A 26,888-nucleotide genomic window follows, 5' to 3' on the forward strand; every position below is an offset into this window, starting at 1 on the left:
ACACCTCAACTAAACCATGGCACTGAGTGCTACATCTAGTCTTTTTTTAATCATATCCAGGTATGATGACTCCACCACCTCCCAAGGCAGGCCATTCCAGTACTTGATCATTCCTTCCATAAAAAACTTTTTCTTAATATCCAACCTATATTTCCCTTGGCACAGCTTAAGACTGTGTCCTTTGGTTCTGTCAGCTGCTGCCTGGAGAAAGAGACCAACCCCCACCTGACTACAACCACCTTTCAGGAAGGTGTACAGAGTGATAAGGTCACCTCTGAGTCTCCTTTTCTCCAGGCTAAACAGCCCCAGCTCCCTCAGCCATTCCTCATAGGGCTCGTGTTCCAAGCCCCTCTGCAGCCTCGTTGCCCTTCTCTGGGTGCGCTCAAGCTCTCAACGTTTTTCCCAAACTGAGGGCCCAGAACTGGACACAGCACTCAAGGTGTGGCCTCACCAGTGCCGAGTACAGGGGAAGGATGACCTCCCTGGTCCTGCTGGCCACACTATTCCTGATACAGGCCAGGATGCTGTTGGCCTTCTCAGCCACCAGGGCACACTGCTGGCTCCTGTTCAGCCAGCTGTGGACCAGTACCCCCAGGTCCTTTTCTGCCTGGGCACTGTCCAGCCACTCCGTCCCCAGCCATAGCGCTGCAGGGGGTTATTGTGGCCCAAATGTAGGACTCGGCACTTGGACTTATTAAACTTCATCTTACTGGACTCTGCCCGTTCATCCAACTGTTCCAGGTCTCTCTGCAGAGCCCTTCTCCCTTCCAACAGATCAGCACATGCTCCCAGCTTAGTGTAGTCTGCAAACTTACTAATGAACGACTCAATCCCCTCATCCATGTCATCAGTAAAAACATTGAACAGAGCTGGCCCCAGCACAGAGCCCTGAGGGACACCACTGGTGACTGGCCCCAGCTGGATGCAGCACCGTTCACCACCACTCTCTGGGCCCGGCCATCCAGCCAGTTCCTAACCCAGCAAAGAGTGCTCCTGTCCAAGCCATGGGCTGCCAGCTTTTCCAGGAGTATTCTGTGGGAGACAGTGACAAAGGCCTTGCTGAAGTCCAAACAGACAACATCAACAGCCTTTCCTGCATCCACCAGGCGGGTCATAAAAGGAGATCAGGTTGGTCAAACACGACCTAACCCTCCTAAACCCATGCTGGCTGGGTCTGATACCCTGGCCATCCTGTAAGTGCTGCGTGATGACAATATAAACTGCTCCATTACCTTACTGGGCACTGAGGTCAGGCTAACTGGCCTATAATTACCAGGATCCTCCTTCCCACCCTTTTTGTGAATGGATGTCACATTGGCCAGCTTTCAGTCATCTGGAATCTTACCAGTGAGCCACTAAAAACGGAGGCAAAGAAGGCGTTAAGCACCTCTGCCTTCTCTTCATCTGCAGTTACTAAGTTCCCTCCTGCATCCAATAGAGAACAAAGGCTGGTCCTACCCTTCCTTTTGCCATTAATATATTTGTAAAAACATTTTTTATTATCCTTTACAAAAGTTGCCAAATAAAGTTTGAACTGAGCTTTGGCCTCCCTATTTTTTTTCCTACGTGCCCTAGCAACCCCCTTAAATACTTCCTGAGAGACCTGACGCTCCTTCCAAAGACGATACATCCTCTTTTTATTCCTAAGTTCCTTCAAAATCTCGTTGTCCTTCCAGGCTGGATGTTTGCCTTGTCGACTCATCTTTCAGCACACAAGGACAGTCTGTTCCTGTGTCCTCAAGATCTCTGTTTTGAAGCATGCCCACCTTTCCTGAACTCCATTGTTTATAAAGGCTGCTTTCCAAGGAACTCTCTGAATAAGTCTCCTAAACAGACCAAAGTCTGCCCTTCAGAAGTCCAATGTAAAAGTCTTACTGATGTTCCTCCTGATTTCACCAAATATCAAGAACTCTATAACTTCATGATCACTATGCCCCAAGTGGCCTCCAACCATCACATCTCCCACCAGCCCATCTCTGTTTGCAAACAACAGGTCTAACACAGTCCCTCCCCTAGTGGGCTCACTCACCAGCTGTGACAAAAAGTTGTCCTCCACACACTCTGAGAACTTCCTGGACTGCCTCTTTTCTGCTGTGTTAAGTTCCCAGCAGATGTCTGGTAGGTTAGAATCACCTACAAGAACAAGGGCTGCTGATCCTGAAATATTATCCAGCTCCTTATAGAATGAGTTGTCCTCCTCTTCTTCCTGTTTGGGTGGATGATAACAGACTCCCAGTAGGATGCCAGCCTTTTTGTCCTTCCCCCTAATTCTTATCCATAGGCATTCAACTTCATCGTCACTAGTTTCAATACTCATGGCATCAAAAACCTCCCTAATATAAAGGGCCACCCCTCCACCTCTTTCCCATTTCCTGTCTCTTCTGAAGAGCTTGTAGGCATCTAGTGCAGTGCTCCAGCTATGTGAGTCATCCCACGACATTTCCATGATGGTGACCACATCACAGCTCTGCTGTTGTACTATGGATTCCAGTTCTTGTTTGTTGCCCATGCTGCGTGCATTGGTATACATGCACCTCAGCTGGGCTACTGATTTCACCCCTAACTCAGGCTTACCACCCTTGGGCCTGCTTCCAGACAGCCCAGCAGCATCTCCTTCCCCCTTCAAACCTAGTTTAAAGCCCTGTCACAATGAGTACTGCCAGCTCAAGAGCTAAAATCCTTCTGTCCTTAGCAGAGAGATGGAGCCCATCCAGTTCCAGCAGGCCAGGTGCTGAAAAAGTTGCCCCATGGATCAAAGAACCCAAAATTCTGCTGATGATACCAACCCTTGAGCCACTTGTTGATGATGTGGGCTCTCCTATTCCTTTCATCATTTTTCTCTGCTACCAAAGAGACTGAGCAGAACACTACCTGTGCTCCTGCCATATCAACCACTTGATCCAGTGCCCTAAAGTCCCTTTTCATTGCCCTGATGCTTCTCTTTTTAATCTTATCACTGCCAACCTGGAGTATCAGCAGTGGGTAATAATCAGAGGGATGAATCAGCCCAGGGAGTCTCTCAGTGACATCCCATACCCGGGCCCCAGGGGGGCAGCAGACTGTGGGGTGGGTCCAGTCGACATATGGGGCCCTCTGTTCCCTCAGAAGGGAGTCACCCACTACGACTACCCTTTTCTTTTTAATGTCAGAGGCAGTGATCGCTCTGACAGATGAAGCGTAATTGGGAGGCTCACCAGGCAGATTATTTTCTTCTATGTCCTCTGGCTGACCTTCTAGATTCAGGGCCTCACACCTATTCTGAAGTGGCACCTCGGTAGGTGATGGAGGTTGGGAGGAATTTTTATTACCTCCCTGAGTAGGGACCCATTTTCACTCCCCTTCATCCACCAGGTGCCCTCCTATTGCCTGACAGTGAGAGGCATGGAGTCCTCTGACTCTTGGTGGGCCTCCCTCAAGGATGGAAGGGCTGAACTCCACCAATCTATTTCCCTTTCACTTTCCCTAATACTCCTTTAGTCTTTCAACTTCCTCCCTAAGCTTGGCCACCAGCGAAAGGAGATCATTCACCTGCTCACACCGCAGCCAGTCTTTTTCTGCAATGCCCCCTAGAACCACTCATAAGCTCAAACACTCTGCACAGGAAGCGGTCTGGACAGTCACATCCTTTTTTGGAGGCTTCCATTTGGCTACATAGACTTTTACTAACAGCAGTTTTTGATAGTTTAAAAACCATTACTAACAAAAATCCCCAAAACAAAACAACCAATAGAAACACAACAAACTAAAAACCCCTCTAGCAGGAGGAAACCTGCAACCCTGCTCTCTTAATTACCCACCGCTTGCGGAAATGGAGAGTTGCCCTGATCTGAGGTACAGTCAATCAGGGAAGCATCCTGTGGCAATCTAAGGAACTTTACATCTCATTTTGATAGCAAGAGGATCATGATATCATTTCTGTGAACACTTGTCTTAACAGTCATTTCTTAAAGAAGCCAAATGATCAGTCAGTGCAGGTGCCCAGATTTCAGCAGAAATATGAGGAACCATATGAATTTCATAAGTACTCTAGGAACATGACATTTACAGATATGGAGGATAACATGCTAAGGAGAATGAAGCCCTCAGTTTCCCTGGCTATTACAAGTAATCATCAATGCTACCTGGTGCTGTGGGGCACTAGGTAGCAATAGCATCACACAATACACAGGATTTCAATTTTTATAATCCAAAATTATAAAACTGCATTTACAGCTGCCTGATTTGATGTAAAATAGGTTTCCCTTAAAAGTTCGAAGAAAAGAGCATTCCTTAAGATGCACATGGGACCAAGTAACTGAAAAGATTTTACTACCCCTGGGCAATAATATTGATATTAGTAGGAATTCAACACAAAAAACCTAAACCCAAACACTATAAAAACCAGGAAAAATAACTTTTGCCAAAGTCAGAAGTAAACTTTTTCAGAAAGGACAACTTTTAATAATATTTGGACGGAATTAAAACTATGACCCACCTCTCATTAGAAATATTGTAACCTATAGCAGTCCTTATGTTTAATAATTAATATTATCTCTGAGCTGATTTTTTAACACAATTCCAAGCCTAAATAGTCTCCCAATACTCTATGCTTGGAAAGACTTAATTTTTTGAAAAATGTTGTAACCAAATATCATAATGATCTTAATTTTGGCTTTAAAAAACAGATATAGCCAAGTAGTATTTTACAAATCTTAGAAGATTTATAAACTGGCCATGTTTTATTTGGTGTAGGAATTCTGCACTTATACATAATTTTTATGCACTGTTGTCTTACAGCATCAAAAGGTGTGCTTCCCACTCTTCACCAGGAATTTCTTCTTTTAATTAGAAGCTATAGGCAGAAATGCATTTAAGCTTTTTTTTTAACTTATAAGCATGCACAAAACCAAAGAAACGTTATATTTTGTAGTAGCTGGAGAAAATAAAGATTTGTCAAGAATTAGAAATCTTTACTATGATGTAATAGCATAATATTATTGAGACTTTGAATGCTACTGTAAAGGCTAAGCAAAAGATAAATGCTTAATAAAAAATTATACTATAAAAAGTTATGGCTCCATTTTAGACATAGTCTATACCTAGCAACTTCCCAGTGTTCAGTGGAGTGTTTTTGGCTACCCTGAAGGCTCTTTGCCTTAACATTAAGTAATTTTATTTATTATATTTTGCAAAATTATTTTATTTTATTTAATGCTTATTTGGCATTACATGTGGACAAATGCTTTGGCTAGTTATCTGTTATTTCTGTAACAGAATCTTACAAAAATACAAATACGGTCATTTTAAGCTGTTACCACTTCAGTTACCGCTACTGCCCATAATCATCACAAAGTTGGCAAATGCCTTAATATATGATGATCAGAGTAATGTCAAGGCATATGGAATGCTTTTTTCCCCTAAAGCTTATCATTCTCTTTGCCCTAAGTGCTTCTATCCAATTTGTAAAGATAAAGTGTAAGTGTGGGAATGGAAAGGGTTGTAAGGGTTCACCAAGAAAAGGTAGGCAAAGCAGAGTTTCCAGGGAGGGGTTAGTCCCTTACAAAGACAGAAGGGGTATTCCTAGGACACTTGACACGGGAATGACAGACAAAGGAAGCTTTACAGGAAGAAATTTTTTTGTTACAACTGCATGGCAATATAAGACATCAGAAAAAAATGAGATAAATGAAGGCAATTTTATGAGCTACTCAACAGCCAGACCTCCACAGTCCCCTCAGAGTGACCTGCCCACTGGTGATGACAAGTGTAATCCCCTGTAACAGACATAAACTAATCTGAGGCACTGTTTTTGGCTAGAAAGTTTCACAGTGTTTCACTCTGCTTTGTATCACCTTTGCCATTCAACAGATGTTGCCCATAGGGCAATTTGTATTGTCAAAGAGCTCTTCAATAAGTGATGAACACATCTCTTGAAGGTTCAGAGCAGCAGGAACAGCCAGAAAAACCTTGCTGAAATTTCTGACAGACTCCAACAAAACACTCCACTCAGGACACTGATAATTCAAAAAGCCAGGTAAATTTCCCTCTACCTATCCACTGGTTTGGAAGTTTAAGAAAATAAATACATGAGATGCAGGGAAAATAATTTATTAGCATAGACTTTCTGCAGGCTGCAAATACACAAACATCCTCACCCTTAACAAGCTCAGGTCCTCACCCCATGGTCCCTTCTCTTTCCATAGCACCACCAGCTAGGTGGACAAATTTCCCTCCGGCTTAGAGGTATTGCTCTGTGTTCCAACACAGAAAGAAAGGCCTGAGATAGTGCAACATCAGGCTTTATTCCTTCCCCACAGCATACTCTCTCTCTATCATTGATCCCTTTTGCTTGAAAGTACTGCAAAATATGATGAAAATTGTATTAGAATTCTCCACACTTCAGTGCTTCTTTTTCATATCCCTCCTGCTACATTGAAAACAGTAAAACTGAACAGAATTCCATAATGATATATACATGTTCAACGTCCAAAAGGAAATTTTAAGTGTTATAGAACTTCAGCTTTTAAGCAGCTAACCAACTAGCTTGCTAACCAGAGATATTTTACCTTTGCTACTTTTCCACAAGCCATATGTACACTTAAAAAGAATTTGATACTGAAATAAGGGTGATTCCTCATGAGAATGAAAGACTACTTTGAATCAGTTGTCCCGACTAGTCAGGGTTTACGAGCCATGCTCAGGTACCACACAGCTGCTCCTCAATGCAAGATCCAATAACATCAGGTTTCAGCAGAAGAATTAGTTCAGTATTTTCAATGCTTGTGTTCCTATTTTGTGTCAATAGACCGTAGGACAGTTGTAGTTTTGATGAAAAGCTGCATGAATCTTGGATGTACAAAGATCTCCTTCTTCCATAAATACAAGTATTTTAAGCATGAGATTTGCCCTTAGGAAGTAATAATCATACAAAGAGTTCTTGATTTCTGATTTAGAAAATTATCAACTGTAATTTGATTACACTGGGATTTACTGCAAGGATGGCTTTTTATTTCTTTGCTTGGTACTCCTTTGATTGACACTGGTAGAAATGCTCAGGCAGCATTCTCAGAATTATTTCAGACCTTATTCATCCATCTGGAATATTCCTGTATTTCACTACAGTCATCTGGAATATTCCTGTAGTGAAAGATGATTCACTAAATATTATCTAACCAGAATATAATACAATATTTAAAAATTCAGCTGCTTGCTTCAACTTCAGCAATTTGCTATTACACAGGGTAGGTGGACATTTCTGGAGCCTTCTTCATTCTAGCTGGCAAAATGTCTCTATATTCAGCATTATAAATCTAAAAATGTAACCACCTAGTCACTTCAATTTCTACTGTTATTGTTATGTTTCCTTAATGCTGGGCAGTGCTTGCACAGCAAGGTCTTTCCTGCTTCCTGCAATACCACAGAGAAATTTAATGTCAACGAAAAATGTCATAAAAGAAAAAAAAAAACCCACCTAAATAACTTACAGTATCTGATATAAAATAGCACTAAAAATTAGAGACTGATAAACAAAACAAACAAAAAAGATCCCACAGAGAATAAACAAGAGGAGCTTACTACAATGAACATGGAAAACTAATACAGCCAGCAATTAAATTTACAGCATGTTGAGTAGGATGTAGGACACAGAGCTTCAAGGACACCCTTGAGAAGGGTTATGGTACTGCATAGAGAGATGTATCAGAAGAGAGGGTTTTCCCAGCTCCACTGAGCTCTGTGAGGAGTATCAGTGACTGGCAACAAGCAGACTGCGCATACTCAGCTCCTGGCATGCACAACATGACTCACTATCTCACAAGTTGTTTGGGTTTTTTTTGTTTGTTTGTTTTTTTTTACAAAATTACCACATTTTTTGGCCTGTAGGCTACAAACTTTAGAAAGCTTCACAAAAACCAAAATTCAGCTTCTTGTTTGAGAACTATCTCTAGGAATGTGGGGGCAGAGACATGTCTGCAAAGAACCAATTACTAAGTGTGTTAATAATTATTTATATTCTAATATATAATTTCTATAATAATATATAGCCTTTTCAAATACAAACTAAGACAACAGTGAACAAAAAACCCTCAAACTATCTTCACTCCCCATTCTTCCTTGTCTTACTTAAACACAATCAGCTCATCAAAACTATTCAGAAAAAGAAATAAATATTAGCTAAAGATGAAAACAATGTTGAGTTTTAAACCACAGTGATTCCAAAATCATCCTAAGCAATTTGGGAACCCTACTATGGCACAGTGCACAGTCCATGAAGAATGGCAGAAACCATTGGGGTTGATGTTTTTATTGTGAGAGGGATTTAATGTGCCATTGTCCTTTTAAGAAGGCTATTTAATTTATGATTTGGATGTAAAAAACAGTTTGTAGTGTTGTCATTAGTATAATTAGTAATATCCCGCTCTCCAGGAAGAGGACATCTGTCATGTGGGAGTTCTGAACGCATTAACTTTGTCATTCTTTTGATGTCAGAATAACCTCTGGAGGTATTCCAGGTCTATAATAATAGTAATGCCATTGTAAATCTTGGTTACTAAGAAATAGCAGGCCATAGAGTATATGAAGCACATGGAACCTCTATTCATCTTCTGTCATCATAAATCATTGGTGGTGAAGTGTGATGTTTAGCCTAGCAACAAAATTTGCAAATATATCTGAATTAAAACACTTTTAGAGAGTTAGTACAGAAGTAAATCTTTTTTTTCCAGCTAGATGAGTTTAGGAGCCCTATAGTTGTAGTAAAGGTTGCATCCTGGACTGACAGAATGACTTATAGTTACTGGGCTTTATCAAGATAACATTTCAAAATCTCTTATTAACTAGATCTTTTTTATGCTTTATTTTGAGATGAAAAAATCAATGAAATGTCAATGAAAGACAGAAATATCTCTGTGATAATGTCAATGGTGTACATTAAAAGGACTGATTTTTAAGTTGCATTTAGCTCGACAATAATCCATAGATCTATTTACAGCAATAATATTTTATTTTGTCCAAATGGAGCAAAAAGAAAAGCATAATTATCAGCCAGTGTTCCATTAATAGCAAGAGAAAAGAATCTCACAGAGCCACAGTCATTTTTATATTCTGACTTTTTTAAAAAAAGAAAACAAAAAACAAAACCACTTAAATTCCCCAGTTACTCTGTATCAAAAGGAAAATAACATGTACCTCACAAATTGCTACTACACAGTTCATGAGATTAACTTTCCTTCCAAGTCTTTTGGGTCTGATGGAGAAACTGGTCAGAGCAGTATATTACTGAAGGTGGTAAAAGTAGTAAAAATTAAGGACTTCCATTAGATGGGAAGGCTCAGCAGAATGACCAGACAAAAAAAATTTACTTGAAGAGACTGAACTTTGTGAAATTTTAAGGAACCAAGCACAGCAGTAAGAATAAAGGCACATTTAGAGGATGAACCCTGTCCCCACCACTGCTGTTTTAACTTTGCAGGATCTATCCCATCCTTTTGTGCTACACAAATCATGTGCTTGATTTTGGCAGCCTGTCAAAAGCAACTCCTCTAATAAAGAATACAGAACTAGGCATTGATGATCAAACACCAAAATGAAACTAACAGCAAAACAGAATGGAAATCAGAAAAATCTCAAAATCAGTGGTTCTTGGCTCATCTTATCCAAATCAGCATCAAAATATTATTGCTGATCAAGAAGAGAAAACTGATACTGAAGTCACTTCATAATTCTGCATCCTTTTTTATCATTCCACTGCAAATCACTTTAATATCAGCCTTTATTCACCTTTGTCCATCACTTGTATTCTGCTTTGTTGGCTCCTCCTGATGAGGAGCATGACAGGAACCTTTGTTAGAGTTCCCACTCTTGTTGAGACACTGGCTGCAATTTTACCCTAATCTTTTAGTCATAACCTCCCCATTTAGGACTCCAGTGAGACATGGATATCCCTGATCATGTCCATCTGGACCATGTAGCAAGAGAAGGAGAAACTTTGATCAGGGACAGGGTAGAATTGTTCCTGATGATGGTGGCTCCTATTTCTGCCTGCACGTCCTGCGACATCTCTAGGCTGAGCACCACCAGCCAAGGTCCATGAACTTGCTGAACGTGTTGAAGGACCAGAGGATCCTCTGGGTGTGCTCTCCATGATGCTGCCTTTTGCCTCCCTGATTTCATTTTTTTACTATTACTCCTTCTCCTTCTTTTTCTCATTTGTTGTCTTCCATGTCATCTACTTTTCCTCGTCTCATTAAAATCAAATTGTCTTTCAAGGAGTTGGAGTGGGAAGGGAACAGAAGGGGTTGATGGCTGTTCCCAGCACAGGAGATTGGTGCAAGCAGCAGCCATCAGCTGTGGGAGGGAGAACCCCAACCACGAGCCATCAGTGGTGCCCAGAGCTGCCAGACTGGGAGCACAAGCTGGCCCTACCTTCCTTCTTACCCCACTCCTCTCATGGAAAGAGGAGAGGAAGGCCATGACACATTTTCAGAGGCCATACCACACCATGACAATTCACTGCAATTCACTGCCTTACAGGTGACACATGCCATACTTCTAGCAGCACTTCTCATCTTTGGGCAGGAAATCCTCTCCCCTTGTGCAGGCAAACCCTGTCTCCCTCCTGGTTCTGGCTCCAGCACTCTCACCTCCAGTGCAACTGCTAAACACACACACATCTGAGTTCTGGGGGAAATACCTAAACAGAAAAGGATGAATGCTATAAAGTCTTACAATGAGATGGGTTTATAACAGTTCAACTAACGTTTTTCATCATATTGATATTTTGTGATTTTCTTTTTGTGGACAGGAAAATTTCCTAAATAAAAGCTGTAGTTTATCTCTTGACATATACAAGCAGGCGGAAAAAAGTATTTTAAATAGCTGCATGAAACTCTTCTCATCTTACTCAAAGTAAATGGCTAGAAAGGCACTTACCTCCAGTTGCCACAGTAATTTCACGTAGAAAATGTCCATAAAATGGAAAATCAAAAGACAGATTCACTCTCTGAAAGGAATAACAGCAGAAAATAAAATCAATATTGAGCAGAACATCAAAAGAAAAAAAGACAAACAGTCATCTACTTCAAATATCTCTTTCATTGCCTTTTATTTTTCACTGGAGCCTTCTTATTCTTAATTTGGGATTGCCAGTAGCTAACTGGAAAGAATTTTGAGGAGCACTTAAACACTTAAAGCGGCGGATCTTTATAACAGACAGGTTCAGAAAAGAAAAGACATGAACAGACATTGCAACTCAATCACAAGAATAAAATTAATAAACTATTTGTAGAGTTTGTCCTTAAAAAACTGTTGCTTTAACCTCTTTCATAGAAGGACCCATCAGTATCAAAAGCCTTAGCAATACCCATGTTTTACAGGACACCTGCTATTTTGGTTGCTTGCTTTCTGCTGCTCTGCCACACAAGCCTTCAGATTCAAGTGCTGTCCCTGACATTCTGCTACTGCCTGGGAGCTTATCTGATGAAGGCTGGTCACAGGAAGGCAATTCCACCATCAAACCCATATGACACCATTCCCTAAAACTCTCTATACTGTCAGCTAGGAGATGGAATGATGTATAAAAAATATTCAACAGAAACAATAACAAACTCTACTTAAACTACTTATTGAAAAATAAAATAAAAAAAATAAAAATTTAAAAGAACCTTTTCTTTCTCCATCTACCTACAGGTGACTGTCCTCTATCAGCTGAATTCATAGCAGAGAATTGTAATTTGGGGAATGAACTCTTCTCAACTAAGCTCACCATAAAGCAACATTCAAATTCAAACTCATTTTGCCTTTCTACTTATGGCTTTATCTTTTTCCATCTATTCCATTCTGTTCCCAAAGCTCAATGATTTTTGTGGCCACTCATAATTATCAGCTTGTGTACTACATGGTTAAACTCTGAATAAATTAGTGGTCATGGCAGAAAGGAGTGCTGAAATCTCAGCAAGGTCTTTTCACTGTTTAAATATAATATCCCATGAAAATCACATCTCTTCTACAATGGTCCAAACAGTAAATATGAAATGACCATGCAGTCCATTATTCGTTCTTTTGGAGGATTTACTACAGTAAAAACTGGTGTGAGGATGAGTTGGTGACTGTCCCTCAACCGTAACTTTTGATGACTCCACTTAAGAAAGGGCAACAACGCACACATTTTAAAAAAGTGGAGGGGGAAGGAAGAAGAAAAGTACTCTTATGTCTTTATTTTCTCTTCCATTATTTTTGACCTGTGATTATTATTTTCAAATTATATCTGAGTACTTCTCTCAGGAAGAATTATATTTACATCAAGCAGAAATGTTTAAAGAATTATTTAGCATGAAATTAGCAGTTGAAGACTTACATTAGCTTCAAGTATTTGGAAAGGGATGGAAAGATTTTCTTTCCATTTAAGTGAAAGGCAGAATTATGACAGGATTTATTAGCACATTTCTTGTTTTTCTTGCTTTTAATTAGAATGCAAAATCCATTTGCAATGTGTTAATTGGACTGAATAGGTTCTAATGACCTTTTCTGTATATACATAAATATGGATGTACAACTGAACATTTCTAATCAAAAATGGCATATGCAAAAGACAGCATATGAATTAACTCACACAAATATTCCTTTACCACGTTCTACAGTTTTCACTGCTGAAATGTATGCTACATCTATGAATGCACTCCATTTAAATTATGTCCTTGCTCTACCAAACATAATTTGAAGAACTCTTGTTGAAAGTACCAATATTCTGACCAAACTTTCCCTCTTTCCTTTATATACCATCCTCCATTTTACCTATTCACTTTAACTTTCTGAATCATAGTAACCATTGAACTACTTCAAATGAAAACTGCGCCCCCTTATCTGTCTTCTAAAAGGCTATAATATGAACATTACTACAAAGATGTTTGCAACAAAAACTTCATCCCATTCCCACTCAAACCTGATATAGATCTCCCACTGACTTAAGTCAAAATGTGATACCTTGAATTCTGACAATGTAAAAATGTTTAACATACGCAATTTTTTAGCATAATACTTTAATAAGCAACATGATTTAAATATTTTGAAACACAATATTCTACAGCCACTAAAATTTTGCTTTTATTTTAATGCTAGAAAGCATACCTCATTTTTAAGAAAGAATATCAGAATTTTCAATTCATTGAAATAAAAATGTTCTCTCCATGAATAAATGATCTAATGGACTGACTGGAAGAAATGGGAGTAGAGTTCCCAAATATGACATATCTTGTATCTTAGTCCAGTGTTTGAGTAATCAACTCTTAGATATCTAATTTGAACACACTGAATATCAAAGCCACCTCTAAAATTTTATTGTATGGTTAAGAAGATGGTGACAATATATTTAAAAACACCCTTACTACTAGAGTTATAAATCCTGTAGTGTTAGACATTTTAATTGTTCCATTAATATATGTTTGCTACTTTCTACACACAATTACTATGCTGTTTAAAAAAAATCAAACCATCTCGTGGATCCTCTCCAGGATTCTCTCCAGTCCTTATGACTTTTCTTGTAGAAGCAAAACAAACTGACAGCTTCTGGTAACTCTCAGGATTATTTACTTCCAAATGAAGGAAAACACACAAATTGAGTGTAAAATTGTTAGCATTCAAAGAATCCCTGACATCGTAAATTAATTCCTTAATATTAAGCATGTGATAATTTAACTCCTGATTCTATTGTCAAATTGGAGAATAATGTTTAGAAAATACAATGTAAATCATTGAGTCTCAGCAAGAGGTGTAAAATGGCCTTTTAAAAAGAGTAATGGCAAAGTTTATGGGAGAGAAGGTAAGAGATTGCTACTGAGGTATGTATGATCTCAAAATATATATTACTCTGCAGTTGTACAGTTATAAAGATCACATCTCTCTGTTAAACACCTTCGTTGTGTAGTACATATGGATGTTGTTTACTTGGACACACACATATAAAAAATCAATTATACATGCAAAAAAATAAGGAATAAAAACCTTACAGGATGACTCTCTGGTACTTTTTAATCCTTTGGGGGGACAGAAAACAGATCTGAAAAAGTGGTCTTTAAGACTCCATGTAGATATGGCTGCAGCCACTCCAGTTCACAGTCCAAGATACTTGGGTAAGCATGAAAAGAGATGGATATCAGTGTGCTAAACAGGGACCAGAGCTTTCTCTGCTGCAGCTGGAAGAAAGGCAGAGGGGGCACCTGACATTCAGAAGAAAGGCCTTAAACCACTTGCTTTGGGGAGAAACAGTTGAAGCCCTCAAGTTTCCATTTGCTATGCTTAATGGCCCTCTACACTGACCCCACACCAGACCAGACCTTGTTCTAGGCTCTAGTTTAATAACTCCAACAAAATGTCCCCCTTGGGATAGACATTTCAGCTGCATAATCTCAGGGATCCAACTGGAAACAAAAGTGCTTACAACAAAGACATGGAAGGGTATCATCTTTGCTAATCATTAAACATGGGTTAAAATTTTTAATTTATTTATTAGCTTTTCTTTTGGCATATTTCCATTCTTTCACTCAACACAGAGCACTAGGATCCCACATAAAGTAGACAAGACAGACAAGAGAGGTCTTCACTTTTAGGTACCCTTGAGGTTCTTTTTTTCTCATTAGAATCAAACTTTCTTAGGAAAATAGCCGATATGCTGTTTCATTAAGTCTACCCCAAAGATCTATAACTGTCTGAACCCTCTGCATTTGCATTATACCTGACTGCCTACACTTTTTTAACTATGAAGGATATATTTTTTGAATTGGACTCTCTGCCAGTTACATGTGCTGGATTTATCATCTCACTCTGTTTTCTATATTCTGACTAAAATACCACAGTATTTCTTTCTGCTGCCTCTTGCGTTCCTCTGAGCAGTCACCTGGCTTGTGCCAGGGAGAAAATAGATTAACTAAGGAAAAGATGAAATAACTTGTGCTTTCTCTCAGCTTTAAAACTGTTAAACACATCTGCATCTTTTAAGTAAGGCATTCACAACTTTTAAGTAAGGCATTCACTTAGGAACAGAGGAAAATTTTAAATGTATGTTTAAAGGCATCTCTGAAGGACTGTTACAGAAGGTTCAAAAAGTTCAAGGAATCATTTGACAACAATAGTGTAAAGACTTCCATAGCTTAACTAGAATTCAATGACATAGCTCTATGAACAATAGCCATGGTACCTAGTAATACTGCTGTGTGGATCTCTGGGGAAAAATATCCATGATTGTCAAAGAAAAAAATTATAAAATAACTTACTGCTGCTTGACGATGGGTATTGGAAAGGATTCCATGAATCTTTACTTTGTCCTTCTCCATTTGGTCTATATTGACCCACAAATCCCGGCTGGTAGAATCATAGGGGCCATATGTCCTTGATGTATAATAATTATGATCTGTATCCTCCTAAAAAAGGGAAAAAACACAGAAAAAACAGATTTTAATGGAAGATGCCCCTTAGTTTTACATAAAACTCACCCTTAAAATACTGAGTCCTGTTGCTCCTCGAAGAAACTCAGCAATCAAGGAAAAAGACTAAGAATTGTAAATATGTTGCAGAGATAGCTTTGCTCCTAACCACTAGCAGTTGACAAGGCAGTTACCTCATGCAATCATCTTATATTATGATTATAATGTTCACTATCCCAAGTACCAATCATACAGGTTGTGTAATAACCACATCAGTGAAATCCATAGCAAAATGTCTGATGTCTTTTGAGGCAAGATGGACAGTTCCTGTAACAATGACCACACTCTAATGAAGCCATGAGAACTATTCATGGATAACACCTTAAAAAAATCATAGTTTTTAACATTTCTGAACATAATTCACTATTTAAGAACATCCGAAACATTCCTAATAGCTGTAGGCTTACAATGCTATGTTATTTTAAATCTCCAAAAGTCTGGTTTACTGTAGATTTGTCCCTCTAAGACAGACAAATATAACATAATTGTGGAAGAAATCTTCCTAATTCTTGTGGTTTTAAAAAATACAGTAGCTGCTGTCATGCTCCCATCACAGGAAATTTTTGTTAAGGTTAATTACTGTGAAGGTCTCTACCTTCCTATCTAAGACAGAAAAAAAGAAAAAAAGTGCATGGTCTGAGGCAAGAAATGAAACTCATCTCAGATTCCCAGTCTTCCTTTACTCAAATCAAGCTTTTGCAACCACAAAATATTTAAATCAACAGCATTTCCAGCTTTCTGCTGAATAGCTACAAGTAATTCTATAAAAGTAGTACATGCTAGTATTTCTTAGTTCCTTCCTCACTTCCTCCCCTTCTAAGACAAAGTAAAAAACTCCCAAAGCCTCGATGATAGAGTTTGAAAATTAAAATAAACTCAGAAAATAAAAAGTACAATAGAAAATTGAAGAGGAGGACTTAGAATTTGGAATGACCCTGGTGATGAAGATGTTCCCCTCCTGCTGTACCTCCTGTATCCAGTCAGCCGCATGGGAGTACCCTCAAATCAGGCTGTGCTGCCATGCAGACCTGACATCCCCTCCCCACAACCCCAGATCATACATAACCCATTCCTGTTGGCATGATCCTGAGCTGGAGACACACACAGCAAGGACTTATATTCTAATGACATCATTCATGTTCTAGATTAAACATATTGACCATAAATCCTGTTTCAGCTGGATTTGACCCTACATTAACATCATTACTGATGCATCTTATTTTAGCTGTTGCAGATATAATCAGGGTATTTTCTCCTTGACAGTTTCTGTGTCTTCTGCTGTACTTTGCATGCCAGGATGTACTTTATATATCCGTAAATCTCAGTAACAATTCTGAAGCAACTTCTAACAGCTTCACCAGCTCCAGGTAAGTCACACAAGTAAACATAATTAAAACTATACTGTCAGAAAGATGACAAGAGCCAGCCACTGTACCAAATTCTTTCCTCCTTTAATGGTCAACAGAAACAGTTATTGCTGTCATGTATACAATAGAGGTACTCTAAATTAAAAGGTTTTGAAAACAAATATATATATTCCCAGCCCAATTTATCGTTCTGAAAAAAATTTTCTCAACAAATAATGGTCACATTTAAGGCATACAAAATCTCCAGGAAAGAGCTCCAGAGACAAATAACAAATAATTACCAAAACAGCTGGTTTCAGATAACCATGCAATATTTAAACTATAGTCAAAATTGTGCAAAGTTTTTTGCATTTCAATTTTTACTTTAATGGCTAATAAAGCTACCCCAGTTAATTTCTAGTACCTAAGCTCCCACCTCCACAACTAGAAGGCTCTAGCACCGAGCCTAGTTAGTAGCTTTATAAGAATGTTTTAAATGGTATCTTGACCCACACCTAAAGAGGATTCATCATACAGATTGTAAATCAAACACTTAAATTATAGCCTTCAGCTCAAGATTTTGGCACTGTGTGAGGAATTGTTTATGACTACCAAATTTTGTGTATAAAAAGTCTTGTTTAATATTTTAATTCAAGCTAAATAATCTTACATTAATTATCTATTCTGGAAGGAAACAAATTGAATGATAGAAGGAAGACAGAATTCCTCTTCATAGCCTTCATATAGATGTATTTTATGAATATACTATTAATTATTTCTCTCCCAGATCCTAATTTTTCTTAATTCCATCTGTAAATTTACAATCTGAAACAAAAAGGCACACACAGCTAACTGCTAAAGTTGATGTGAGCGGCTTGGGAGCTCCAAATAAGGTTAGGATCCAAGCTTCTGTTCCAAGTCACTGCTTTCATAGTTCCTAATTTGCATTACCATGGAAATGAAATTCTTGGAATCTTTAATAAATATGATTTTATTGGTATCATTAGATACCAATGACTTTTCATTCTGTCAGACCTTTTTATATTTTTTGGCTGATTGTACCTGCTTCATAATACATTCCATTCCCTACAGGTAGCTACTATGTAAGAAGATGGAAAAATGTTTAAGAAATTTTACTGAATTTGCATGTAAAGTACTCAATGAAGAAAATAATTTTAGTAGCTATATGAGACAGATTTAGGATTTTACTGATAATAAGAATTATATAAAGATACAATTATGAAGAGAAAGAAGCTTTTCAGTATCTATTAGTGACATAGAAGCATGTTACTGAAAAGAAAGCAGAGAAAGTAGAGAACATACCCTTTACTGCTTCAAGAAAGATTTTCTTTTTTCTTTCTTTTTCAGGTATTTGAAGGATATGAGCATTATCTCCCACTGGATCTCTAGATGTGCAATTCTGTCCAAATTCTGTTTGTATATGAAATACATAGCATCTTTCTTCAACGGAACAGTACAGCATTAAAGCAATGGATTTTCCCAGATATTCTTTGCACCAGCTATGAGGACTACTGTTGGCAACCTTTGTGACTACAAAGGGAATATTTTTTATAACATCTCTCACAACACTTTTCTTTTGGGGAAATTAGTTATTTTTAACCTCAGGCAATATTTAATGCTGAGTTGCCATCTTATTTTTGATTGTAGAAATTAATTTCTTAGCTTTCACAAGGGGTATTGTCTGCTGACACTTTGAATATATTCCCATACTTCTCCAAATACAACTGAATTTTTCAGGAAAGCTGAATACATGCACTACTCATAAAAGCTCAGCACAACTGAAGATTAAGCCTTCTTTAAATACTTCGTGTTCAGTATTTGTCAAATTCAAAGACTTAACATCTATTCCATACATTACATATACAGAAAATCCCAAATACAATCCAAATGTCACATACTCATTTCATCAGTAACTGCTGTCCCTTAACCAATTGAGGCTTCCAATGTGTGATGTGATCTTTCATAATGAAGTAACATAAAGTAACTATATGTGATATTTAAAAGTAACAACTACATTATGCCTCCAACATTAGTTCAAAGTATTAACTGGGATTCTGGCCAAAGATAGGCATGAAAATACTAGCAAAACAAACATGAAACAATAAAGCTTCCTCTCAACGTGTTCTGGGTTGCAAGATGTGGATAGGGGGCTGTATTCTATTCCCATCTGTTAGACGTGGGGCAGTTATCTTCTGTTAATCGGGCTGTTTTCTTTATCTCTTCCACAACCAATCCTCCCACTGGGGAGATATCATCTGTTAATGGGTCATTGAGTCTCACCACATGACTGATAAAATTACATCATCCCCTTGTGAGAAGCTCCACCCAGAGGAAGGAGCCAAGCATTCCTACCTGGATATAATCTGAGATTCGAAATACCACAACAGCCTTTCCCCACGAGATTCCAAGAGCTTTCTACTCTGCTGGATTCCCAGAGGAAGACCAGGCCTATCTACACCACCACTGGACCTTCAGAGGAAAACGCCACCCTTCTACAGGATCACTGCTCCAAAAGAACCACACCTGGCACTGCAGGAGGGCTGCAGCCACCATTTAATGGGACTGCTGCCAACACCCTGACCAACAGGGTGTCAGGTCGTATTCTGACTCAGTGAGTGTTGTTTTGTAATACTGCATTTTTATCTTCTTCCCTAATAAAGAACTGTTACTCCTGCTCCCATATCTTTACCTGAGAGACCCTTAATTTCAAAATTATAACAATTTGGAGGTAGGGGGTATACATTTTCCATTTGAAGGGAGGCTCCTGCTTTCCTTAGCAGACAACTGTCTTTTCAAACCAAGACACAATGAAGACACCATGATTCTATGATGATACAATCACATGAGTAAACATGTGACTCTTTAGATTTAATTATTTTCCTGTCACATTTTTTCTTTAACAGAAATTGAAAAGTAGTATTAATCTCTAGGAGACAGAGGATATTATCAAACAAGATTTAGGAGCAAGAGTTGCTGTTGAATCCATCTGCATGAATATTTTGTTTTTAAATACTGGATTCAATTCGATCTAAACGACAGACATTACTGAACAAGAAGTCCTGCCATCTCTCAAGCTCTCTCTGTGTAAGACTGTAATTGAAGCAAACTCATAACTTCAACCAGAGAAAAAGCAACTGGCACACCCAGGAATGAGCTCTGCTGTTGCACAATAGTATGTTGTAGAAAAAGTCTTGCTTTCTCTGAGGAAGGAGAGGAAGACATCCACAAGGCAAATTATTATGGATCAGCCAACCAGATGGCCGTTACATTTCAGCAGATTGTTTTGGCTGCCTTGTCCCAGTACTGGAACATTGTTTGTGACATTATCAATGAAAAATCAATCAATTGATTGATCAATCATCCCATCCAAGGATCCTTATCATCAGATCTTCCTTATCAAGTGTCATGAGTTATTGCCAGATGCAGTAGAAGACAGGAAGACTGCATTTAATTTGATAACTGTTGTCCCTTTAAATATGCTACTTATTGAAATTGCATTTCCAACTTCAACTGAGATGACAACATAATATAAAAACTCTGAAGCTCTCAAAGATTTTATCGCTGTGAATGGCAGGTCTGGTATCAGATTTTTAACAAAAAACATTAATAAATTGCTCAAATATTGCCAAACTCACAGACCAGGTTTATTTTTAAATTAAGTGAAATTTCTATTAGTATTTGCCCCCAAAAAAATAGTTCCAAGAAAATTTCTCACCAGTTACTAATTTCAGAGTCTTTACTTCTGAATACAAACATTTCTAAATTAATACCCTATGAAATTAATCAGAGAATTGTGTTTTCTTTAAGGTGCATTTGTAGACTAAAATGAAAACACTGAAAGAAGAAAACATGCAATTATGTATTTTAAAACAGACTACTTTTCAGCAAAAAAGCAAAGATAACAATACTTCTTTGGACAGTAAAAGGATATAAGGAAATAGGCTAGCAATTACAATTATTTCCCTAAGGAATAAAGCGGTTCTGGCAATCCATTTTGTAGAATCAAAACACCCTTTCTATTTAAATATGACAGCAACAATGTGCCCCTGCACACATACAGCCAAAATAGCTTCCTCAAAACTATTTGTACTTTTACCCAATCACATGTAATGCTGGCTACTCTCTTATGGCATCTCTACCTATCGCATCAGTAAAATACAGCCAAAAGTGACTTCTGAATAGTTTCAGACTTTTGCTAGAAAATTGCTTTTAGATTTCTGAGCACTATTAATCCCCACTAGCTAAAAGCAGCCCAAGGGGGAGAACAGAGGTGACAGCTTGGATAGGACTTGAGCTAGCTCTGCATTGCAGGTGATGGAAAGCCTCTTCTCAACAGCACGTTTTTGGGCCCTGAGAAGGGGCAAGAGAGATGCATGGTCACACTCTGCATTACCTGGGCAGGAGAAGCATGTGTGTATGGTGTTGCAACTGATTTTCCTCATTTATTCACATTTTCTTTAGGCAGACACTGACTGAGACAGGGGCAGGTAGCAAGGACACATGGAGAATATCCCCAGTATAATAGCCATTAGCACAGGAGATGAGACAGTACAGGAGAGGATCACCTATCCTGAGATGGGGTCCTATTGGGAAGATTAAGGCCAGGGGAAATGGGGATAGAGACACTATGCATGCTGCTGCCACATAGCTCATTCTAACAGAATACTGCAATTACAATCATAATATAGCAATGCCCTAATTTACAGGTTTATAGATCTGATAATCGAAGAACCTAAGGAATATTTAACTTGAACTGGCCTCTCAAAACATGAAAGCTCTAATTTCAGTAGATAAGGTACATGTGGATTACAACATGTACATAGTCTCACTGGGAAATATATAGAGGCTGCTGCTTAGGAAACTCAACTGTTCTGAGGTGCTCAGAATTAACAATTTCATAAGCACTTTGCATCAAGGATAAACTCTCTACTGTTCAATTTCTTAACAAAAGTCTTTGTTCTGTACAAATCTACTGAGGAAACATGTAATTTAGAGAAGTGCTTTTTCAGTGACTTGCTGCTTTCATAGTGACAAAGTTGCAATCTGCTGGGTTTTCTATTGCTGGTTTTTTTTTTTTTTTTCAATGTCTGATATGGGACAAACTAAGGGAATACACATATATATTTCCCAATAATATATATTGCCCATATATATATTGCCCAATAAGGGCAATACATACATAGCTGACATCAACTACTGGCTTGTGAATATCACTGTTAATGACAAAAACCCTAGCAAAATCCACTTTGAACAGCTAATATAATGACTAATGAATGAGAGGAAGGCAAACTAATGGAAGAGGAGATTCTGTATCTAAGTGCTTTGGTATTAAAAATGTCATCTCACTATATTCTCCAAGAAGAGGCTACATGAGTACTCTGCAGAGTCCTGAAAGCCTATTTTGTGTGCGTGCAGTAGTCCTCACACTCAGGCTTTCACTAGGACCAGTATGGAAGTCACTTTGCCCAGAATCTTACAGATTTACATCCAGAAGTTGTTATGGTAAACATTAAAAACTGTCATCAGCTGGGATGAAACAAAGGATTTATATCACATCTCTCTCCCCCATGCAGACACAAGGCTTTATGCAGCACTGTAACAAGCTAAGTTCCCAGGTTTTAAACTGCACTTATCTGAGCTCCTGACAGCACCTATAATGGCGAGTCACACATGCTGACAGACATTCTGCAAGAGAAGGATGCTATAAAACTGTTATTAATCCAAAAAGCCATTTAGTCTTTGCAGCTTAGTGAGAAGTCAATGTGGAGTCACTGCCTTTTCCATGATATTCAGCTGCTTTTGAAAGGAAGCTTCCCTCTTGGGTACTGCTATAAAACTGTCAGTCTATTTAGGGGTCATTACAGCAGGCTTATAAAGCCCTTTGGACTGTCTTGTCATATGAGACAAGCTTCAAAAGAGCAAAATTCTCTGCAATGCCTTACTTAAGAAAGGAAAAAGGCCAAATCACCAGTCACTCAAAACCCAATTACAGTAGGGAAATATTTATTATGTAGTTTTGTTCCTGATTTGTTGGAGCAGAAGTCTGATAAATGACATTCTGAAAATGCATCTTTATTAACTGCTCCATGTAGCATCCTCTCCACTAAAAGAAAATAAGAAAGAATTAAGAAAAAAATAAGAAAGAAAATAAGAAGAACCATTTCAATACAATGCCCAAAAGTAGTCTAGCAGAAATTTTATTTTGGCATAATTATAACACAGGTTTTAGCATTTATATTCTCATTTTTAGATATGTATAAATGACTGAAGGGTTCATGAAACTGAAACTGCAAAAATGACTTTTTGTAAACATGAAAACCTATCTGCCAGGTCTAGACTACAGAGCATTACTGGTTATGGCACCACATCTGTTACCAGCTGCATTCTTGGGGGCTTATACTCCAGATAATACCATAAATAACTACATTTTTGTCAAGTTGGCTTTTAAAGATTTAATATTTTAGTCTTTTAAAGATCCACTTCTGTGTGGAGTATAACAAACTGTGTTTCTGAGCATGTGTACTTTGACCTACTTACAGCCACACTTGGGCAATTTTTTTCCTCCCCTAAATATATAAGTTCAGTTTAGTATTATACACCCTCTTCTTTTTATCCATCCAGGTATTAGAGCAACTTTAAACTCTCTGTAGCCTTTGTATTCCTCCACTGTATTTTTAAATGCCAGGAGATGCAAGTCATCCTTATTTCCTGTTCTTTGGCACTTGTCTATTGGAAGAGATACGAGGAAAACAGCAACTGAGACCCAGCCAAGAGCCCTGAGGCCTCACATGAGGAGGGGAAATGGCAAATATATATTGGTATGGAAAGTGCTACAGATCTGAAGCATTAAGTTGATATTAGCAGATATAGTTTGTAGTTGATCAGGGCTTTCCATGGGACAGTGCTCCATGCTCACTGGTATGAGATGCCGTTCCTAAGCTGTTGATATTGTGTTTCAGGGATCCATCAGGGTTTTGAGCCAAAACTGTAGGACACTGAGTTGTAGGAACATGTATGAACAATACAAAACTGATACAGACAGGAGCATGGGTTAATTAACGCAGCAGCATTTTACCTGTAGGGATAAAGCTTATTCTGAAGCTTTTAAAGGTGTCCCAACATACACCTCACTTAGCACCAGTCTTTGCCAAAGTCATGCTATTCAGTCCAGCTATGTGCTGGTGAGCATATAGCCAGACCATGCCCATCCGAGAACCTGGGCAACACAGGACAAACTGTGTCACCATAGCTTCCCTGGGGTGCACTGGTTTTAAATAGATTGCAAACAAACTGATAATTTATTTAGCCACAGAATTTTCTAGTTTAGCTCTCATATACAACACACATGAAGCTTTAGTAACTAAAACATGGACTGGCTGAAATCTGCAATCAATACGCAAAATTTCAAAATCACTGTTCAAGGCTTACAAAGAAAGACTGTGATTATGAAAGTGGTTAGCAGCTTCTACCAGTCTTTTGTTTGGAAAAAGTATGCATTTTGCTTTATTCACATGTCTTTTTCTTTATACATCTGTAAGAGCATTTCAGTCTGGATTGTGTACACAAGAATATTGAAAAAAATGATATGTACAGTTTTACCAAACTGTTCTCACCAGCCACATTTCTTAAGGACTTGTCACAGAAATGCTTATTTATCAGATCTTCCAGTCACGCTCAATAAAATAAATAAATCCCTTGAGAACTCTTGTGCCACAACTCTAAGACATCATATTTAATTGAGATGCTTGATGAGTTACATGTTGTCTAGACAGGCGTGTCCAAGTTGCTGCCTTTGCCTGACATCAGGCTCCAAACAAGATTTCTGCAGAATCTACACTGGTTTTTTTTTAAGAGGAATACTCTGTGCACTTCACAATTACCCAGACAAGATCAGGATGCTAAATAATATCTTCCCTTTGTTGTCTCTGAAAAGTACTCCCTTCAAGGTAACCTAGAGTGCTGTTGAACCAATATACTCAAATATTTCAAAATTATACTAACACATTGTTTTCGTTTTGATGTTATTTTTTCTTGTGTCTAAATCTATATTGCTCTTCCAGAGTAGATTGATCTAAAGTGGAATGTTGCATAAACTTGTATTTCCTTTTTTGTCTTTCATCTAAATACAGGACACTAAGAACATAAATCACAAGGCACTACAGGATTACTTTTGACTTGAAGGGTGTCTTTTGACAATTTAAAACAATGGAAGGGATGCAAAACATCTAAGCACTAAAAATCAGTGAAAGATGAAGGCATGAGATTTTACTTGTGTTTCAAATCAATATTTTCTTACTGGTATGGGGTTGGTGGCATGGCAAGTTAGATAGGGAAAGGGAAAAGAGGAGGAATCGCAACATTTTGACCTTGATAGAATTTATTGGTGTATCTGTAAAAAAAAAAAAAAAAATCCATATTTTGTCCCTTCAGACTCAGATGAAAAGTAGGTAGATGAGCATTATGTTATTTGGAGTGAACGTTGGATACTTCAGTGCAGCTGTCTATAGGAGCTGGGTTTGTAAGCACTTGTTATCAGAACCACAGATCTATTAAATGCTGTCAGTGAAGATTTGCCAGCTCCTTCAGCTCCACTTTAGAACAATCCAAATACACACTTTAACTGCGCTGCCTGTACTGACCACAGATGAGATCCAATTACTAAGCACTGGAGGAACCCAGGGCCATCTGAAAATTGCAGATATGATTCAGGACCTGCAGTTGACCTTTATCCTACAGGAATGGCAGTGGACCATTCAGTATAACCACAGCCTAAAATTACATCAGACATCTATAGCTAGGCACCTTTCACCTTAAATTTCCACCAACTTTGATCACAGAATAGTTTATATTGGAAGAGATTTACAGATCATCTTGTTCCAATTCCCCCAGCCATGGGCAGGGACACTTTCCACTAGACCAGGTTGCTCAGAGTCCATCTAACCTGGCCTTGAAATCCTCCTGGGACAAGTCATCCAAATTGCTTTGGACAACCTGTTCCAACCTGAGCCTTACCATCCTCATGACAAAGACATTTTTCCTAATATCTCAACTAAACTTACTTTCTTGAAGCCATTTCCCCTTCTCCTACCACTACATGCCCTGGTAAAAACTTGCACATTCCTTGTCTATGCCACATGAATCTATACTTACGTTTCCAAACTCAAGAGCTGAATTTCACCTCCAATTTCAAGATTACCTACAAGTAAAAAAGAAAAACACTACCTGTACAGAGTCCAGTGTCTTTTAGCAATCACAGTCACCTAATATTTTGTATAAATTTCATGTTCATTATTGGAGGAGTAAACAGATGTGTACTACCCTTTATTGAATGTTCATATTAGAAACAAAACCTCAGCAGTGTATTTAAGAAATTACCTTGATTTCCAAGGTTATGGAATAATCTGCTTGATATAATATAAGAAAAATCAACATTGTATACACTGCTAGAGACTAAATGATTGAATCAAAATTCTATTTCCAGGTTTATTGAAAAAAAAAATTTCTCAGGAATGAATTGCTGTTTCTTTCAACTACATAGCCAGTGATTTTGGCTCAAAGAGTTGGGGGTTTGTTTTCTAGACAAATAGGGACATTGGGGGCACTAGCTTATGACTATGAAATGAAGATGTTCCAAACATCTTCACCAAACTTGCTATAATCCACTGTGCTAGACAATATAATACCCCTGAAGTTATACCCTCAAAATGAACACCCACCAAGTTGTTGACCTATGTAAGCCAGATCTAAGCAGTAGCACTTTGGAGCCAGATTATGTCTGTTCTAGCACTGAAAGGAACTTTTCATACACCAGAAGAGAGGCATCCATACTTTACCTGGAGCAGGAAGAACCTGAGAAACAGCTTGCTTTGTTATCTGTACTGGAGCAGAATACCCCTGAGAGATCTTGGCACTTTATTCCTCAAGATATTTACTGCTCCGCCTAGATGAGATCAGACAGATAGGATTTCCATCTGCAATTTCTCCCTCTTCCTACTTTTGTTGCTAAGGTTACAGAAAGAATGCTCAGAAAATGATGCTTTATTTAAAAATTGTAGTAGGAAATTGTGAA

General features: G+C 38.3%; 1 protein-coding gene across 2 annotated transcripts in view; it reads right to left on the bottom strand.

Moving 5' to 3' along the window:
* PLXDC2 (plexin domain containing 2) overlaps positions 1-26,888 on the bottom strand; it is a 247,268-nt gene that overhangs the window by 95,274 nt on the left and 125,106 nt on the right. For both annotated transcript variants that reach the window (XM_053959107.1, XM_053959096.1), the window contains exons 3-4: positions 15,243-15,389; positions 10,909-10,978 (exon numbers count right to left, since the gene is read on the bottom strand). In XM_053959107.1, the coding sequence (XP_053815082.1) occupies positions 10,909-10,978; positions 15,243-15,389 (217 nt within the window). The remainder of the gene's footprint in view (positions 1-10,908; positions 10,979-15,242; positions 15,390-26,888) is intronic.

The sequence above is a fragment of the Vidua chalybeata genome, chromosome 1 (assembly GCF_026979565.1).
Source record: "Vidua chalybeata isolate OUT-0048 chromosome 1, bVidCha1 merged haplotype, whole genome shotgun sequence".
NCBI lineage: Eukaryota > Metazoa > Chordata > Aves > Passeriformes > Viduidae > Vidua > Vidua chalybeata.